Raw genomic sequence first — 14,444 nt, 5'->3', positions numbered from 1 at the left:
TTCATTTAACTCGTGCTTAGAGTGCAATTAAGGCGAAAACTGTAGCTTGTTAACCTAGATTGCTTGTAAATAAATGTTATTTCTGACATCCAAATACCCACTGAAATAGACATGAAGCAGTCAAGGGGACTAAAGAAAGTCACAGGGGTTTCAATAATGTCAAGGGGACTAGTAACATCAAAAGAAACTAGGGGACTCAGGAGATAAACCTGAAAGTATGCCGGACTCTATTAGGGTAAGAGTTTATCTGCTGGTCATCAAATTTGTTTTCCTCTAGGCAAACGAAGACATCCTGCAAGTAGTCGAGGTCTTTCAAGCACAGGTGCAAAAATGGGAATGGCTGTTGAGTCATATTGTAGAATTTTGCTCAGGTAAACAGCAAGTATATCTGCCGTATTAGCAATGCGTATATTTGAGAAGGCGTCTGTCGTTATGAAGATATCAACGCTTCTTCCAAATTCATTGTTTGCTTGTCTCAAATGTTGAAGGATTGATTCAATTCCCATTGGTTTAGCTGGTCTAAATGCTTTATTATCATTTAGACTTAGCTATGTAGTGACGAATTTTCGTTGAATGCACCTTGGCGATTTTCCTGTAATTTCCAATAGGCAGTTTATGAAAGCAGAGGGTTGCAAGCGTGAATAATATTTTCAATGTTGAGTAAAAAGAAGTTTTGTATTAGTCTGAGGAGAGTCAGGTGAAAACACCCATCCTTATTTTTACAGGATTTTTTCGTTGTTCTGTGGAGAGATGAGGTCGATTCTTCCTAACTGATTGCATTTTTGATATACTGCATATTTAATTTTAGGTGGAAGCGTCCTGATATTTGTGACGAAAAAAACCAACAGCGAAGAACTGGCGAAGAACCTGCGGGAAAAGGGGCATGAACGTAAGTGGTTTTTTCATGCTTTTTGGTAAAACAAGTTGTATGTTTTATGCTTACTTAGAAGTAGGATCTATGCTTAGGGAAGCACAGAGGCTTCGCAGCAGGGATAGTGGAGCGTATCATGGATTGGGGGAGGGGGATGACTAACATGCAAACTGGCAAACGCAATATTATTTTTGTATTGTTTTGAGTACTGTTTTGAAGTTTATTAGGGGAGAGGGTTTAAGCCCCACAAGCAACCCCCGCTTGCTTGATTATTGCTTTGCAGATAGTTTCTTAGGATATGTGTCATGAAAAGTGTAAAGAAATGATTATAAATCGAATGTTTATCCAATCTTTCAAATTATTTTGTCTTTTTGTTTCTTGATGATTTTACGAATCTATAGTTTGTGGAAGAATTTTTACTTCTCGATAGATCTAGGGACCAAGGATTGAGATTGAGAAGTGAGAATTAACTTTCAGTTTAAGGATGCCTTCAACGTTTTCCTTTTAGTTGGTTTGATTCATGGTGACTTCGATCAGTATGAAAGGAATCGAGTGTTGAGTGAGTTTAAAAAAGGCGATTACCCAATTCTTGTTGCAACAGATGTTGCTGGTAAGTGAAATTGCCATTACTGTTAGCAGGTAGTTTAGGCCACCTTTTCAAGCAACATTAGATGTCTATCAATTGGCCACAAGAACACAATTATGTGCCCGTCTCTTGAACAAGGGGTAGTCAAACAGGCGCCCTGTTCTCGGAATCCTCAACCTTTGGACCGGATAGTTGTTTAGATATCAGAAATGCTCCTGGCACGCAATTCTTTCACGGAGACCTGATTAACATTTTAATGGGCACAAAATGGAGGGCAAAAGAATGATAACCCATTACTGACATCCTGTTTTCTACTGCCGAAATCCTAGTTTGATTGACGGCATCAGTAAGGGCTCTTTGTCGATTTTTTCTTGTCGTCTTATAATAAGCATAAGGTTGGAAAGTATTTTATTTTGCTTGTCACTCAAGGTGGGCTTGAATTTTCAGTCTACAAAGCATTTTTGGTAACCGACGCTTTTATCATAGGGTAACTTCTTGATATAGTTGAGTAGACTTCTGTGTCGCAATTCTGTTATGGGCTTGTTTTTACCAGATATCCGTTACTCACTCTTATGAAAATGTTCGTAACCCAAAAATCTTGAATTCTTTGCGTAATTTCCAGGAGGAATTTTTATGTCCAAATATTCTAATTTCATAAATAGCTTTTATCTCCTCGAGTTAAATTACATTATCTAAACACATATTTCTTATAACCTGGCTTTAGTTAAGAAGCTTTGATGGTTCTTGCAGAGTGTCTTTGCTGAGAGTGAAAAGAACTGTTCTGCCACGCTAATTCAAAGAGTAGCCTGCTCGAGACGACTTTTCACAGTAGACAGATTTTGTATTTTTGAAAGGCCTAATATATCGATTTTGATTTTCAGCTCGTGGGTTGGATATCACTTCGATAAAAACTGTGGTAAACTATGATGTCGCTCGCGATATCACAACACACACCCATCGAATAGGGAGAACTGGCCGTGCTGGTAAACTTGTCTTGTCTGTTTTGATTTTGCCATTTATCTTTAATGACAAAATATTAATTATTTATAACTTTGTCTTTATATTGAGACATAGATATAAACCGTATAACAATATTTGAATTTGATTTAATCCCTAAAATTGCTATGTCTTGCAGGTCGTTGCTAATTTCCAGTTTTATCATTCCTGTACGTCTGTAAGCTAAAACCTGTAATTATGCTGTTGGAACCTGGAAAAAGTTTTTGCTATCCCTGTTATCCTTATATCATGTTCTTTTGTGGGATTTTGCTCAATTTAACGAGAAATCGAAGTATTTTGTAGTCAACTTTTCAGGCGTTAAGCATCCCTACACAGTTTTAATCGGTGGCTTGTCGCCAGTCATTCAGCTTAAAAATGCTATGACTCGTGCCAAAATATTTTGAATATTATGTAAAATATGCTATGTCTACAATCCATTTTATATTGAAATTAAATTAACAGCAGCTTTTATTAGATTTGTTTTGGTTGTTACTCTCTTAACAAGTTTAGAAGGTGGCTGGCAATCTACAAGCAATCACTTGTCTTTTTTAAATTCAGTAATTTTATATATTATTGAGCTTATGCAGATGTTTGTTTTGTAATGAACGAAATCTAGCGATTGATCAGTCGGACGGCCTAATGGTTGGCTCCTCTTTATCTTGCCTGTTTAGACGTTTTCTTGTTAGATTTCTCCTCTCACTTTGCAGCAAAATTTGACAGTATTTTCCATTTAGCTAAATCAGAATTGTATGTATATACTTTTTAATTTTAACAAACTCAAAACTTCCTTCTTCTTCACCGCCAGGAGAGAAAGGCATCGCATACACTCTTATCACTCCCGCTGATCAAAACTTCTCGGGTGATCTGGTTCGGAATTTGGTATGTAAAGCACCTTCTATTTTGTTTCCATTTTTAAAGTGTTCACGCTCGGATTCTGCTTTGAGACATTTGAGAGCTAGTCGTGATAAAACGGTTATTCTGAGAAGCGAAATCAGTGAAAATAATGTCGTTCAAGTAATGAGGCTTTAAATTTCTCATGTTGGAGCACTTTTCGAGTGAAGTGTGAAACATTCATTGGCAATGGCAGCCTTCCATCAATGGTTGTGTCCAACAATAGGCTCTGCCTTTGAAGTTGCGTGTACATAGCGGCTCGGTGTCACGGAGGACATTTGTATGAATACAATACCATGTACGTCTTTCTTTGCTTCTTTTGGTTTTCAAACCTATTCCATCCCTCCAATATGATACTAGAAGACGAAGGAGTAAATATACAATTTTCAGCCAGGGATTTGAGTATTTGATAAATTGAAAATTTTCAGCCAGGGCTTTGAGTATTATGTAAAAACTGAGGAAAACAGTTTCCTAATTATCCAAAAATAGCTCGTAATTCAGATTTCAATTTTATGTTGAATGCAGACAAAATCTGTTTCGCACAAATTCATTTCATTTAATTAATTTCTTTGCAAAATTTCGCTTTCGATAACATTTTCTAAAGTGGTTTTTCTGATTGGCAAAGTTACATTATTACATCAAAACTGAAAGGTAAAAAAAATGTCTAAGGGGTTTATATTAAGATAAATACGCTATAGTCCCATTGAGATGATTGCAAAGTCTGTATGCAGAGGAGTTTCTTAATAGGGGTTTAAAGTGAAGCTTCATAATCTTTGAGAGCAATGTCCAGGGTGCCCTTATCTTCAACTCCTTCGCCTACAAGAACCTTTGAAAAACACTCGGCCAAGAGGTCTCAGAATATTTCAGATTAATCATAGATCTTGCTATCTAAAATGGTGCCAAACAGATAAGCTTGCCAGGTTTTGCGCGTTGCGAAGATAAGTGGGATGGGTCCAAGAAATGGCTTAGAGATCGAGTCACAAAAAGTATGTAAGATAAGTCAGGCAAGGTAGGCGGCGTCCTTTGGTTTGAATGTGTAATGCTAACTCCACTTGAAATTTTCACAAAGACTAGATATGTACTTGAGTGTGTACTGCGTAAAGTAAAGCGAACTATTTATACACTGAGGACACTTCTATCATTTCTCGCATATCTTAATAAACCTTTGCCTCTACCGAAATGTTCTTACCTTTTGACTAGAATGCTTCTTATTGTCTCATGTTTTTGGCTGATGAAGGAGTACAGCTTTAATAATTATATGTGTCATCATCATTGATATGATGACAAATACATCATTCATAATCTTTTTTATCATTTATAATCCATATTATCTCTATCAGATTTATATTCATTTTCATTTGTTTATGATCAAGCGCTGTGAAATGATTGTTCTCACTGTGTTTATTTGTATGTCTGTTAGCCTCTAGCTTTAAGTATTTCTCTACCAAGATTAAACGTAACGTGATTCACATTAGCTTCGCTTTGCTTTACTTTACTTTACTGGTTGTATGAAAAATGCTCACTTTTGTCCGCCACCCATGACTCAAATAAATTTGTTTGCCTGACTACTATATGAGTACTTGCTTCTTGCCTGAACCCAAGTTTCATGGTGGTAACCGACTTGGGTTCTTCTATTTCTTAGACTTTCTTAGATTCTTTCTTAAATTCTTCTAAGATTCTTAGGCTATCAGCCCCGATTATTATGAGCAATTACTTGTTTCTCACACGTCTTTTGCAAAACGAATGCCTTTTTGTGAGTAATTGATCCGAATTTAGCGTCGACCCGCTGACAATTTTTTACCCGATTCAAATGGAGTACATTCATGGATCAGTTTGTGAATGGACCGCATGCTTGAAGGAAACCCTAACTGAATAGAAATCCCGCCTCTAATTGCACAATGACACCTGTATTTGTTGCTTAGTCCACGGTAGTCTGTATTTTGTTTTTGCTTTGTGATTTCACCAAGGTTACTTCATAGCAAGATCGATCTTTACAGTATTTCTATAAATTTTCTTCAGATAGATAAATAATAAGGTTTTTATAAGTTTGTAATTAAGAAAGAAGACATTTTTTTGCCTTTTTGCAAAATCTTGCAAACGTTTTTGTTATGCAATAGCCCAGTTGCTCTTTGTCTAAAATCTTTGCTTTGATCCAGTTAACCTTCGTTTGCCCGATCATAGTCTCTTTTCGAAAAGCTATAGCTAACTTGCATTAGAACGATTCAGTTATCAATCTGATAATAAGATATATAAAAGAAATCTCACGAAATCTGCAATTCTGTGCGAAGCTTAACAGTTATTTCTGAGGGAGCTAACTTCACAACGAGGTTGTGGCATCCAAAGCTCTGTTAAATCGGAGTGCTTATCATTTATATGATCTGAAATTCGGATTTTTTGAGTAAAATTCCTAAGAGTGAAAAGCTTTGAATGTTGGAATATTTCTCGTAGAATGCTTCCACTGGCGCAGAGCAATCATGACGAGAAATGATTGTAGTTTTTATTAAAATCTAAACCTGCTTCTTATTTATTTACTAAGTGTTACTGCGTGAGTTGCCTTTCCCCCTTTCAGCTCGCACAGCTATGTACAGCTCACGTTCATAGTGGCGATGCGGACTTCAAAATGACAACATTTCCTATGCAGCCTAGACAGCCTGTTCTTCGTCTTTCCATCTGTCCTAGAAGTTGTCTTGTCTAGGTATGTCTTGCTAGGCCAGAACAAAGCAGCTCAGCTGCGTACGAGTCCGAGGCACAATGTCGATCAACCATTTCATATACAGGGTCCCAAAAAGCATTATTCCAATTTAATATTTATTTGACGATTTTCTATGAAAAATTTAAGCTGTCTCCGCTCGTTTCCCGCTCATGCACGTCGTATCGGGCCTTATCACAAATTATTTCGAATTATTTCCCAGTTATTGCCTTGCTCAACGAATCAAAGAGTTTATTTCAAGATCATGAACATTAACTGGCGTTTCTGGGAGTTCAAACAGTCGCCGCCTTGTTATATAGCTACGGGTGTCTTGAATTTCTTTTGGAAGTCTGTTATACCATAATCGCTCTCTTTATCATATATAAATATTTTCAAAATAATAGCTGAATTAAAACTGAATTAAAACGGAGTTCATCAGTTAACCCACGATAAAGCACTGCAGATGACAAAATGAACAGTATAACCCAAGTTGATTTTAATATGTGACTGATTCGCCGTTCAAAAGCTTTTCAGTCATGATTCTCAATGAATTCTATCTGATAGCAGATGGAGAGATTCCGGGTGATGATCTGTTGTTGAACCTTGCTCGCTGTAACTCTATAATTTCATACACCTCTGCTACTTTTCGCATTAAACGGCTGGTATATTTCTTATCACGAAATTCGATAGCTGAATTATAACTACCAGCAATGAAAACCTTATCATTTATCTAGCAACAGTGAGTTACGCAATTATCTTACTCAGGTGTCTTCATTTCAGATAAATCAACGTTTTGTTTCCATATCAATCTTCACATCCCTGTTAGATAATCTAATGTTAAATCCAATTATTCCTCTTCTGTGTCTGTAACCTCTATCTTTGCTGTCACTTTTTTGTACAAAATCGTGAGCATCAATCAGTCTTCAGGGAATATCTTGGTTAAAGTCATATTCTACTCGATATTTATGTTGCTGACTGGCAGCTATTCTGACGTATTCATCGATTTGAAGAGAATGATGTTGTAAAACCATCTGAACTGAAAATCAATCCCCATTTTTACATCGACTTTGAAAGGTGTCGATTAATTTTGTCAGTAACAGATGGCAACTGATACTGTCAGTAACTTTTTTTCGAGGTTTAATTGTTTTAATTGACAGTTTTTACGAAGGCGTTCATTTCAAGGCGTTCCTTCAAGCTCATACAATTAAGCCTGCTGGGTATTCACTGTTATCGTACGGGAGACCGTGCTGCAAGCCATTTATTCCAAAAATCTGCAACTTAATTGCTTATCTTTTTCCTCATACTATGCGCTCTTCTTTATTAACTGTTCTTTTTTGTTTGCGCAGTATTTGCGTTAAGCAACCATGTGACATTGCCAATTGAAATCACTATGCACCACCTAACATTGATTTCTGAGCAACGATTTTTCATTCACCAAGCAGAAATCTGTTTATTCAGCTTTAGGCTCCAATTATGTTATAAAATATGTCGTTATTTTCAAACCTTTCTTATTTGAGGTACGTTGAAAATGAGAAATTTTGTGTAAACTGCAATTATTACACGTGTTACAATGAGCTCCGATATTTGGTTGAATTGTTCTAAGAGACGCGCACTGTTTTATTTCGAATCTGTGGAACCTGCTGCTAAATCTAACCTGTAATGCCAAAAGATCTCTTAAATAAACATGAATTCAATAAGATTGGTCGTTCATTTAGCGGAGCAGCCATTCATTTTAGAAAGAAAGTTTCGCACTGCTGAGAGTTTTCTACACTGAATATATGTATTATACTTAACTATTTCTTATGTTAGATATATATGTATTTTTCTTTTTTTTTCTTTTTAAACAATTTTACTTTGTAGTAGGCACGTACTTCAATACAAAAAAACCGAAGGATCTTTGATCCTGCTTGTAAGCTAAATTATTAAAGATTGTCCTGGTTAGTGCAGTTTTTTTCAAGCAGATGTAAAATATTACAAGCTCCAAGTATAATTTTAAGCAACGATTGTGTAATTATCTTTCAAAGTTTCATATTATTTTCCCCAGCTCTATATCTTCTAATTTTTTCTTGGTGCTGTCATACAAGGGGAAGAATTTTACTGTTTACTAATAAGTGGTTAATTCGCTTTGTTTCATTTTGTTGTTGTGAGTTTGCTGTCACCAGTTTGTTGTTTAGTTGTTTTTAACGTTCCAGCATTAAATTTTCTCCTATATCACTAAGCAAACGGGCGTTATATATTCTTAGGCCTAAGTTAAACGTCAACTTCTCATTTGCCGAACCGGTTGCTTGAATTAGGAGCACTTTGCATAAATTACGAATATGGTGACAGTAATTTATTTTGTGCTTAAACGAGGCAGTGCATGCGCAGAAATGATATATCTGTCTCGTTATTATCTTTCTTTCTCTGATATATCTCACAGCCTTAGAAGAAGGTTTCTAAAAAAGGCATTGGAATTCATCTTTCTTAAGATCCTTCTTTAGCAGGTTCGTTTCATCAGCACGAGTCATTTCATCAACAAGATTCCTATTGTTCCTTGTTGTTGTTTGTTATTTTCTAAAAATAAAGGCGGTAATAGAGTTGAATTATTGAAAACTGCAATATCTGCCGGTGCTAGCTGCATCTTTTTGCTGCTGCAAAGTCCTTATTTATCAACATATGTCTATGTAATGAAGGAGTTTTAATCAGTATAAATGTTAGCAATTCTACACATCGCTTGGAAACGGTTATGATATGCTCAGGTCGGTGAAGTTGTCGTTGAATCTCTACTCACCGCTGTCAGTGTGATGTCATTGTTCATTTTAATGTGACGTGAATCAGCATTCATGCAAACAGAGAATGCTTTCTGCTATTCACTCATAGAAACGTCTTTACAGAAAGACATGAATATATGTGTTTTGTGCTATGCATTAGTACCTTGAATGAGAATCCATTAGCACCACTGGAAGATGTGCTGAGATGAAGAAATGCATACAAAGCACGTCGTTCACTCACCAGAAGCAGAGGAAAATGTTTTTATCAATGAAGCACACGTGAGGTTTTTCTAACTCATTTATGGTGAAGCTGAAAGTAAATTTTTGGACGCATTTCATTTAGAACCAGCTGAATCAATCCCTATGACACCAACTTGTTTAGATATACCTGTTGGGAGAAATCCATTTCTGCATTAAACCAAAGGAGATCTCCTCTTGGTATCGAGAAGTTTACATTGCTTGTCAGTGGCTGTAGTATGAAAGTTTCCGTTATTAGTCTCAGTCAATAGAAATGCAATCCAAACTATTGTTTATCAATACATTTTGCATGAATGTACATCGCTGATACCGTGGAATTATAGCTTTTAAAGCTTTTCATCATATGCACGTCGTTATCTGTTCAAACTTCAAATTCAGCATTAATCAATGCTTGTTGCATTACTGTTATCGAGTTGACATTGACTGCATTTCAAGATTTTGCCAGTCAGTTTGCTTACACCTAAAGGCTGCTTAGTTGTGCAGAGTAACACTGAAGTTATGCTGCGATAGTTTTCTATTCAAAGTTTTTCACGGTTATTACCTGAATGCCTGCTAGGAAAATCGTCTAAAAATCGAACTTTCAAGCTTGGGAACTGCCTACAAGAAGTATCCTTGTGGACCTTAAAAGATAAAGCGCAATTCGGAATGTTTTTATCTGCTGAAAATGGAATCCGATAAAAGCTGACGCTGAATGTATTCTCTGATTTAATCATGGGAGACTTGTATATCCTGGGCTTGATCCATCTACATTATTTCTGATTTATGTATGATTTGCTCAGTGAAGACTTGGATTCGTGTGAACGATCGAAGCAAAAGGACTGCAGGTCTGTGGGGAGTAGCTTTAAACAGATTAGTCAAAGTGTCCGATGATCTATTTTATCGAAGACGGTGACTTGAATGCAGCATACGCTCGTGATCGTCAGTGCGCGTGGAGGTCATTAAAAGAGACATAGGAAGGTCACATAGAAGAAGAGGACAGGGGAAACTTGACCAATGCAGCAGACAGTGTCAAGCATTGACGTTTAAACTGCGTAATCATTCACTCATGCAACCTGTTAGCGTGCTCAGGACTGACGTTGCTTCACTAAATCGTTGCTACTGAATACCTTGGTCATCGAAACATAAGTATTAATAGTGAGTAGTGAATTTTTTGATAGCAGGTATCTTGGCTGAGAACGAAAATCCCGCTGGCCATTGCCAGTTTCATGATGTCGCTACCCATCAAATACTACGATATTGATTGAAAGCAGGACCTTCAGGGAAGACCAGGTGTAAGAATTGACTCGATTGCTTCTAACTTATTTGTCCAATGGATGCACCTGGCCCATCTGGGCCATATTTTACGTCGCTTAAGATGGTCAGGTGAAGGTATTTATAGTTGTTGCCAATGGCGAATGAATGTACCTTGCGAAAATAATTAGAAAGAGCGCAAATACAACTCAAAAAGAATTAGAAATCTTTACAGACAGGCAGGATAAACAGTTACTTTTAAACAGAGTCTCCGTGTTAATATTTAATTGAGTTTAAAAGAAACATTGACATTTTCAAATAAGCAGACCCTTGACGACACAAGGGGATTTTGCAAAAGTATTGATACAGACCAAGGAAAGTATCTCTCGAGCTTCAATTTCATTTAATTTGACAATTGAAAAAACTTATTTATCAACCGCATATCAATTTAAAGATGCCATATAGATTTGCCATAGATATGTCGATCTTGTAATTTCCTTTACGCCGAATTCGCAAAACATTTTGCCACACATCAACAGTGCCGGATTCTAATTCAGTGGGAAGATCGTAGATTTTGGAACTCAAAGAATTGCCTTTGACCAGTAAATCGCAAAATGGGAATCTGCTCACCTTACCCGCGTTTTGCAAATGTTCATGGAATGTACTTTGTAATTCCGATAACGCTTGTATCGGCAGTGGTCGCGTTAATTGGTAATATATTGGTAGTAATAGTGATCATGAGAAGGGAGCCGTTGCGTTCGCAGTCTGCCTACAAATTCATAACTTCACTTGCCATTGCAGATATTCTCGTCAGCTCGGTCGCTCAGCCTCTCTATGTATCTGTTCTGATGTCCGGGTCCGGTTCCTATTGCTGGCTGGAACGTGTTAGCCATTTTTTCGGGTCACTAGCATCCAGCGCATCTGCACTCGGTCTCCTGATCGTCAGTATCGATCGCTATATATTCATCACAAAGCCGTTGCATTACCATTTTCTAATGACACCCTTCCGAGTTTGGTTTGCCTTGATATACATCTGGGTGAGCGCTGTGCTTATTTCACTGCTTCCCTATATGGCTGGCAAAAAGGCATTTCATATTGTTGTGTTCTCCGCTACGATATTGGACCATTTTGTGACAGGAGTTTGCTACTTGACCATCTACCGTGTAGTTACGATGAAAGTTAGCGACGATCTCATCAACAACCAGAACAAGTCCCGCCGCCAGCGCCAGGCAACCAGGACTGTCGCTTTCGTCCTGTTAGCAATGGTCATTTGTTGGATGCCCTACATTACAGCGTCATTCGTATGGGGAATCAACATTGAAAAATGGGCACCAGATTCGGCAATGATTTCTGTCTACTTTTGGTTGCTAGCATTAGGGCACTGGAATTCCTCTGTGAACGTAATGATTTACAGTTGGAAAAACACGGAGCTACGCTCCTCCTTAAAGTCATTTCTCGGCATTCGATCACAAGAAAACGAGAATCTGTCATCAAATAACCATAACAACTCCAATCAGAATCAGATAGCGCCCCAAAAAGCTATTAATCAAAGCTGCCCAGAAACACTGACGGTTGAATCGCTTGTTTAAAACCCCTGTTATAAGGGAGCTAAGGGAGCTAGAATATCTGTTCTTTAGATTGGTGTATATAGCAGATCCTACTGTTTGGGTAAATGATCTATCGAAACGATCTATTCGAGTCACGTGTTCTTTTGGAACATACATTGGCGAAGAACAAACGAGCACACTGCTAGGTCGATGGACGTTTTACTTACTGGTGGAAGAATATTTAGCCATCTACGTACTGTTTGCTAAGTACAGCTCCAATTGATTGTACCATTGGGCTATCAATTACATTTAATGAAACAGTATGCTACTAGCCTACTCTTGGTTAGAATTACGTTACATTTTATGGCGTGCCTGAATACCACATGAAGGTCTTATCCTTTATATTCTTGCAATACCTTAGCAACCAGCCGGGGATGTTGGCGTGTAAGAAATTGTTTATAAAATATTTAGAATAAAAATTGTGTGTATTGATTCTGTTTCCAAGGTAACTCCGCTATTTCGGAGTCACAATCAACCAGATTAAAAGCAGTGATGTGAGATTAAATTTCTCGATTGCTGTTTTATCGCTGGTTAATAAATTCTCACAGTATCGTGGTATTATTATTTTTACATTTAAGTGCGTTGTACACGGTTTTTTAACATACTGTTAAAGCCCTGCATTTAGGAAGTTTTCTAATTTTCTAAATGGAAGAAAATTTTGATTCCCGTTAATTATGTTGGAGATTTTATCATTTTTTGTGTTTTGAAAAAATAAAATAAGCTTCAAGCTTTCTTGTACGCTTTGGAAATCTCCAGTGGTTTAATGACGTCTCTTGTGTGATGATTGAGCAATCATAGCAACAAACTGTTTTACTGATCTTCTGTTGGTCCTAAGTAGATAATTACGATGACGGTGCTTGAGTAGTATACAAAGAAGATTTTAATGTCAAATAAGCATAAGCTTCCCGTGCATCTTGCATATGCAGCTAAAAGGTCATGTCTAAGCTTGCTTTGTTGTTTCCCAACTTGATGTTGTTTTGTCTACAAACGTAGAAGATTTTTTTAGTTCCACGAGTGGCTTTTGGTGATTAAACGATAATTTATCAATAATCCGAAGGTTTTTTCGCTGTTAGTTGCTATTTAGTGACTATGATACAGTAGAGACCCGCATAAAAGAACCCAGGTTTTTTCTGGCAGCCTGGGTAGGTTCTTAATTAACAGGCTGCTATTCTAAATTTCAGCCTGTAAGGTTCTTATATACGCACAGGCCTTGCACATTACAGATTTCTCACTGACACCAGCTATATATTTCATGTTTTATTTCAACCAATCAAATGATTTGTCTTGTTTGGTTGTCCAGTTAGAATGCAACATACCATAACCTAGGTTACTTTAAGCTGGTTTAATTTGCCAGTGTGAATAGGGTATAAGAATACAAGTCTTAATGTTGTTTATTCTTATATATAAATATAACAACCTTTACAAGTTTCAGGCTCTTAGGGGTTCTTATCAAGGGGGTTTAAAAGATTAAATCTCAGCCTCAAGGTTCTTATAAAAACAGGTTAGACCTTTTACACGGGTTTCTACTGTAGCTTATATTGGAATTCCAACAGTATTAGATCTTTTTTGGTACCAGGCACTGTTTCACTGTGGAGACATTGTAACATTAATGTTCATTGACCAGGGACGCCTGAATACATTTTGGAGTAAGGGCGCTCTAGACCAATTGGCAATTTTTATGGTAGTTTTTCTACCATTACCCTGGCTCCGGCGTGCCTGTAAACTAGGTAAGGAAGTGTCATCCAATACACCTCTTTACATTGTCATAAAGCCAGCAGTCATAACAGTAAGCTGTTCTGATAGGCATCTGTCATTTTCTCACGTTGCTAATGCACCGTCGTTGGCACTTTCATAGGGACCGTCGTAGCCACAGCCATGGGTCTCGTCGTAGACAACTTCGTAGGCACATTTGTAGATAACTTCATAGGCACAGTCGTAGACATCTTCGTGAACACCGTTGCGGACAAGTTCGTAGGCAACGTCGTAGGCACCGTTGTAGACAACGTCATAGGCAACATCGTAGGCACCGTTGTAGACAACGCCATAGGCAACGTGGTAGGCACTATTGTAGACAACGTCATAGGCAACATCGTAGGCACCGTTGTAGACAACGCCATAGGCAACGTCGTAGGCACCGTTGTAGACAACGTCATAGGCAACATCGTAGAATATGTAGTAGTTTGGCAGCATTGCCTTGGTTTATATTGACGCTAAATTTCGTAAGAGCATCGTAAAAACTGTAGTTTAATCTAAAATTGTTTTTGTTATTATGGTTTTTAACCATGAACTGCAGCATAGCTGATAGTCTGTTTTAATTAACTAGATAATAACTTTGAAAAATTATGAATTTTTTATTTTCAGGAACATATATGTTCTGTTAAGAAATTAATATATAATAACTGTAAATAGATATTAAGTTATTAAAACTCAAGCAATGAATAATGTTTGAGAGTGTGTCTTTGTCTGATTATGTTTTTCTCTTCTGTTTGATGAGTTGTGTCTGCCAGTTTTTCTCAAGCTTTAGAGTCTTATGATCCCTAATGAATGATATTTCATGATACGCATC

General features: G+C 37.2%; 2 protein-coding genes across 2 annotated transcripts in view; both read left to right on the top strand.

The window, feature by feature from the left end:
- Positions 1-14,444, top strand: part of LOC135682736 (ATP-dependent RNA helicase DDX42) — a 29,353-nt gene that overhangs the window by 8,638 nt on the left and 6,271 nt on the right. Inside the window, exons 13-17 of the mRNA XM_065197745.2 lie at positions 278-371; positions 809-889; positions 1,380-1,481; positions 2,339-2,440; positions 3,259-3,332. Coding sequence (XP_065053817.1) covers positions 278-371; positions 809-889; positions 1,380-1,481; positions 2,339-2,440; positions 3,259-3,332 — 453 coding nt within the window. The remainder of the gene's footprint in view (positions 1-277; positions 372-808; positions 890-1,379; positions 1,482-2,338; positions 2,441-3,258; positions 3,333-14,444) is intronic.
- Positions 4,780-14,327, top strand: LOC135682742 (octopamine receptor beta-1R). Its single transcript, XM_065197756.2, has 2 exons — positions 4,780-13,973; positions 14,046-14,327. The coding sequence occupies exon 1, from the start codon at positions 10,886-10,888 to the stop codon at positions 11,858-11,860; it is 975 nt and encodes a 324-aa protein (XP_065053828.2). The 5' UTR covers positions 4,780-10,885; the 3' UTR covers positions 11,861-13,973; positions 14,046-14,327.

Source organism: Rhopilema esculentum, chromosome 16, assembly GCF_057945365.1.
Source record: "Rhopilema esculentum isolate cy_ngs chromosome 16, ASM5794536v1, whole genome shotgun sequence".
NCBI lineage: Eukaryota > Metazoa > Cnidaria > Scyphozoa > Rhizostomeae > Rhizostomatidae > Rhopilema > Rhopilema esculentum.
This window is presented reverse-complemented; position numbering and strand designations above follow the sequence as displayed.

Coding starts and splice junctions, on each gene's coding strand:
- LOC135682742 (XM_065197756.2), top strand. CDS start 10,886: ATGGGAATCTGCTCACCTTACCCGCGTTTTGCAAATGTTCATGGAATG.